Source organism: Buceros rhinoceros, unplaced genomic scaffold (assembly GCF_000710305.1).
Source record: "Buceros rhinoceros silvestris isolate BGI_N320 unplaced genomic scaffold, ASM71030v1 scaffold25084, whole genome shotgun sequence".
NCBI classification, from domain to species: Eukaryota; Metazoa; Chordata; class Aves; order Bucerotiformes; family Bucerotidae; genus Buceros; species Buceros rhinoceros.
In genome coordinates this window covers 1-4308 of record NW_010408209.1, presented here as the reverse complement: position 1 = coordinate 4308, position 4308 = coordinate 1, and the positions used below count along the sequence as shown (strand labels likewise).

At 39.5% G+C, this 4308-nt stretch overlaps 1 protein-coding gene across 2 annotated transcripts in view; it reads right to left on the bottom strand.

The window, feature by feature from the left end:
* DUS2 (dihydrouridine synthase 2) overlaps positions 1-4213 on the bottom strand; it is a 23232-nt gene extending 19019 nt beyond the window's left edge. For both annotated transcript variants that reach the window (XM_010134795.1, XM_010134796.1), the window contains exons 1-3: positions 4091-4213; positions 1619-1664; positions 955-1046 (exon numbers count right to left, since the gene is read on the bottom strand). In XM_010134795.1, the coding sequence (XP_010133097.1) occupies positions 955-1046; positions 1619-1664; positions 4091-4213 (261 nt within the window). The remainder of the gene's footprint in view (positions 1-954; positions 1047-1618; positions 1665-4090) is intronic.
* Between the last annotated feature and the right edge of the window lie 95 nt (positions 4214-4308).

The following is a 4308-nucleotide window of genomic DNA, read 5'->3' as shown; positions in this document are numbered from 1 at the left end:
CCTGTTGGTAAAACAAGAGGATTTATAAAATCACTATAAAATATCACCAAATTAATAAAAATATGTGCTCACTTGCACATATTTAACTATATTTGCTCTAAACATCTAGAATAAAGTGACAAGAGACCCATTCATGGCACAATGGAGAGTAAAACATTTAGGTAAAACATGTACTGGTGTCAGCCACTGAATGACAAAAGATGATGCAAAAAGGGATCTGGAGAAGTCTGTCCACCCTCGTAACCTACAGCAGTATCAAACGATCTTAGTTCATCATCATTATAGACTTACTATGTTCTTAAGAAGCTCCACTGACAACAATTCTACAACCTCCACAAGCAACCCGTTCCAGGGGTATCACCACCACCGAAAAAGGTCCTTTTTGGTATCTAATGCCGTACACGCTTCTCTCTCCCTCCAACCCCCATCACGTCATGCCCTACACAGTGTGATCCCATAGAGCAAATTACTCTCCTTTTCTAACAGCCTTTAATCCATTCGTGCAACGTTAATGCACACATTAATCCTCTCTTGTCTACACTAAGCAATGCCATTTCTTTCAGTCTTTTCAGTGAGACTGTTCACTAGACAGATGCAAGATTTAAACATGTGATCAAATATCAGTATAACTGATTTTTGATATCTATACATTTGGAAAAACATCAAAGATACCTATTACAAAACCAAACTGCTGTCACAGAGCACAGAATTCATCTCTATCACCTCCTCTGCAAACAGCTGTACAGAGAGCTTGTACTGTACCATCCTGACTGCCTGTGTACCAATGGACTGTAAATTCTGCAACACATTTGGTGTCAAACTTTACCTCCACCTGAAACATCAAAAAATTTATAGTCTGTGATATAGAGCTACTTTAGACCCAGATTAACGTTACTAACGCTACCTTGTTTAACCATGCTGTTATTAGACGAGTACCTGTGGCTGGTTTCTTACCATCTGAAAGACAACACGGTGCCTCTCCCTTTCACAAGTTCTGAAAACAACTCTTTCATTAGGTGCAACGAAGTCCACAGTTTCAAGCACTTCTACGTGAAATGAGAAAATCACAAAAATTTTACACAAACATAATGATAAATGAAATCATAGGACTTTGTTTCTTGGATACTAGGAAACTTTTACTGAAAAACTAAAAGGTTTTTAAACTAATATTAGTAGTTTTGCTCAGGAAACTAGATTTTGTATTAGTACATACACATGTAAAAATTCTGGGAAAAAAGCCAACAAAAAAACAACCTCAAAACTTCTAATAAACTAAGTTAATGGTGGAGGAAGTCCTTGTGTTAGGGCCCTAAAATGAATTACAAACTGTCAGTTACTAACTCACTAGCCTTATCCTCCAGAAGTGTTTATGGTTTTCCTGAGGAACAACAACTGAACTCCTGAAATCTGTTAAGAAGGGAAAGTGGAAGTTTGAAACTGCAGAGCAGTGGACAGGTGTAAGGTTCAAAAGTTATTTAAGTCCCTAGACACAGTTTAGAGAAGTTATATGTACTGATATCTCATTGTAACCACTACAGAATTACTTCAAGAAAATAATTATTTTTTAACTAGAAAAAAGAACATTTACAGATATTAACAAAAGAAATGTTATACTTGCCATTTATAACCCTCTTACACTGCAGCATCTTTATGTCAATCAGCTCCTGAGAAGAAAGAATAAAGATATCTCAGCGTTTAGGCCAACCAGTTCATAAAATAATTATCTAGATCCTACATATAGAAAAAGAAAGCAAATGAAAATAAGACACACTCAAGTGAAGTTTCAAAATACAAACAGAACATATAAACATAAGAATATGATATGTTTATGTAGCTCTAGAAGAACCATATTCTTCAAACACCTGTCTAGCGAGCTGGAAACAGGAGAACAAACCAACCACCTACAGCGGAAGGGGAAGACACCTTAATCCTGCAGGAGCAGAGCACCTCCAGAGTCCCAGGAGGTTTGTACTAGCCAAGCACAGAGCTGAACAAAGACACCCGTGTCAGGCTGGAAGACTTCCTTAACTTAATCCTGAGTTTAACAGTTTTCTACATTTCTTAAAAGACAAAACAAGGCTTTGCAGAAACCTTTACTGAAGAACCTGACAGTCATTGGTCTTCTGGAACTTACAGCATTCCTTTAGAGGAAGCTCAGAGCTTCAACCTACATATATTAGCTTGACTAATTAGCAATTCAATTTATTAAGGACATCATTCAAGCCTTTTGCTCACATGTATCTCATCAACTTGATTACAGGTGAGCTTTAAAACAAACTGGCTGCCTTAAATTGAGAAAGGTCTGCAGCCGGAGCCGAAGTGACTTGTTAGCTGCTGGAATTAACATGCAGTTGTTAATCCAACTGCTATATAAACTGAGAAAAAAAACCCCAGTGTGCCACGGTGTTAGTTACTTAAAGAAGTTTGGTCTGCTGCAGCATCCTTATTTTAGCAAAGAAGGCAGCATTTAAGACTTGCTGATTTACAGGTAAGGAATAAACAAGCAATAAATTGGTTAATCTCAATCTGTTTGCACTGTACCACAGTCTTAAGAGCAGTACTTTTAATTTAAGTTTTTAATTAATATTCCTCATGAGGTACTGCTCCTATTACGTACTGAAACAGCCTTGAGTTTCAGAATGTTGAATTTTTTTTGAAAACACAAGGATAAGCTTTACTAAACAGTTAAAAAATATAGTTATATTATATATATATCTGTTGTCAGCCACTGTGGTATAATTGCCTAAAACCACTATATTTTATATTCTTTATATTGTTATGCTACAGAGTATGGCTTTCCTGGTAAGACGTCTAACTGCAAACACTAATCCAGGTCAAAAGCATCTTAAGTCTCCTGTCTCTCAACAGCAATGTGGAAAAAAGATGACAGTGTAGGAGACCTTAACTTTGAGATGCATTGAGAAAAACTACAACAGCTTTTGGGCTACAGGAATAACTTTCACACTGCAAGTTGTTAGGTAAGTTTGAGGGACTCCAGAGGTACTGTTTGCCCAGAACTGTGGCAAAATCCATGTGTGAGGGAGAAACTGCCTTAGCTCAACAACTTACTGTAGGGGTTAAACCACTTCTTCCACCCTGTGACTGGAGCAGTAAGCAAAGCAATACCTTCATGGGTGTGGTTTGTTGTAAGTTTTGGCTGAGTTTTTAAAAGAATACAAAACCAAAAAGCACAATTTCTACCTTGCTGTGCTCCACTGATGTTCTATACACTGGCCCTGTTGCATTTAGGGTGAGTGAAATCCAGCAGCTGCCCAGTAATAAGGTTCTTCACTATTATTGAGCAGTGTAAGAGACAGTGGAAAAGTACACGGGCTGCCTGAAGCCTGACTTGCTTTTAGTGCTTCAGGCTTCTCAGTTCTGTAACCCTGTGCTTTGGATTTTTCTACACATGATCTATCTTTAGACAAAATACCCATTTTCCACCCCCTGTAAGGCAGAGAGGTCAGGATTCATGAACTGGGAAACTGTCAATTATTGTTTGTCAAAGCAGAAAAACACCTTCTTACTCCCCATTTTACAACAGCCAGCCATAATTATTCTAGTGAATTCTGAGATTTCTTCTGAATCATCCAGCAGTAATTATTCTTTCACATGGAGCTGATTCAGCTAATTAAATATGATTTCTAGAAGCTGGAGATAAAAGGTGAGCTGTGGCCAAGATAAAAGCAGCATGCTGTCTGTCCGGGAACAAACCTTCCCTTTTATCTCCCCCAAAACAGGCAGTGAGCTGACTCGCAAGGGACCTGCTGGGAGGATTCCCAGAGAACGCCATCAGTGACTAATTCTGACAGTCTGTTTCAGTCTGCTCCATTGGTACAGGTCAAACGCTCACCAGGAAAGCTGGTGTTTAAGTTGTATTTACATGACGTTTAACTCTTCACTGTTGTTTTGTGTCACTTGACTGCTCAACAGGAATTGCCTTGAGCCACCACGGGGATTCTTCTTTCCTCATTTTTCTAATGAAAAGTATATGTAAATGGAAAAAGTCCTACAATAAGCGATGCCTATTTGGACTTTTCCTGATGGTAACGTTATCTGTGATGCTGTCTCGTCTGCTCAGCCCTTGTACCTCACAGTACACGACGTCAGCACCGTAGTCCAGGGCAAGAAGGCGCATCGGTAATGTTCCCACTCGCACCATTGGAGCCAGGATCTTCTTTCCTCTAAAACACAGCGGTGTGTTCACTGTCATTCCTCTGCCGGGACTGCCTGAAAGAGCAAACCGAGGGCGATGGCCGCGCTCTGCTGGGCGGGAGCGCCCCGAACCCTCCCGAGGCGGGAAGGTCG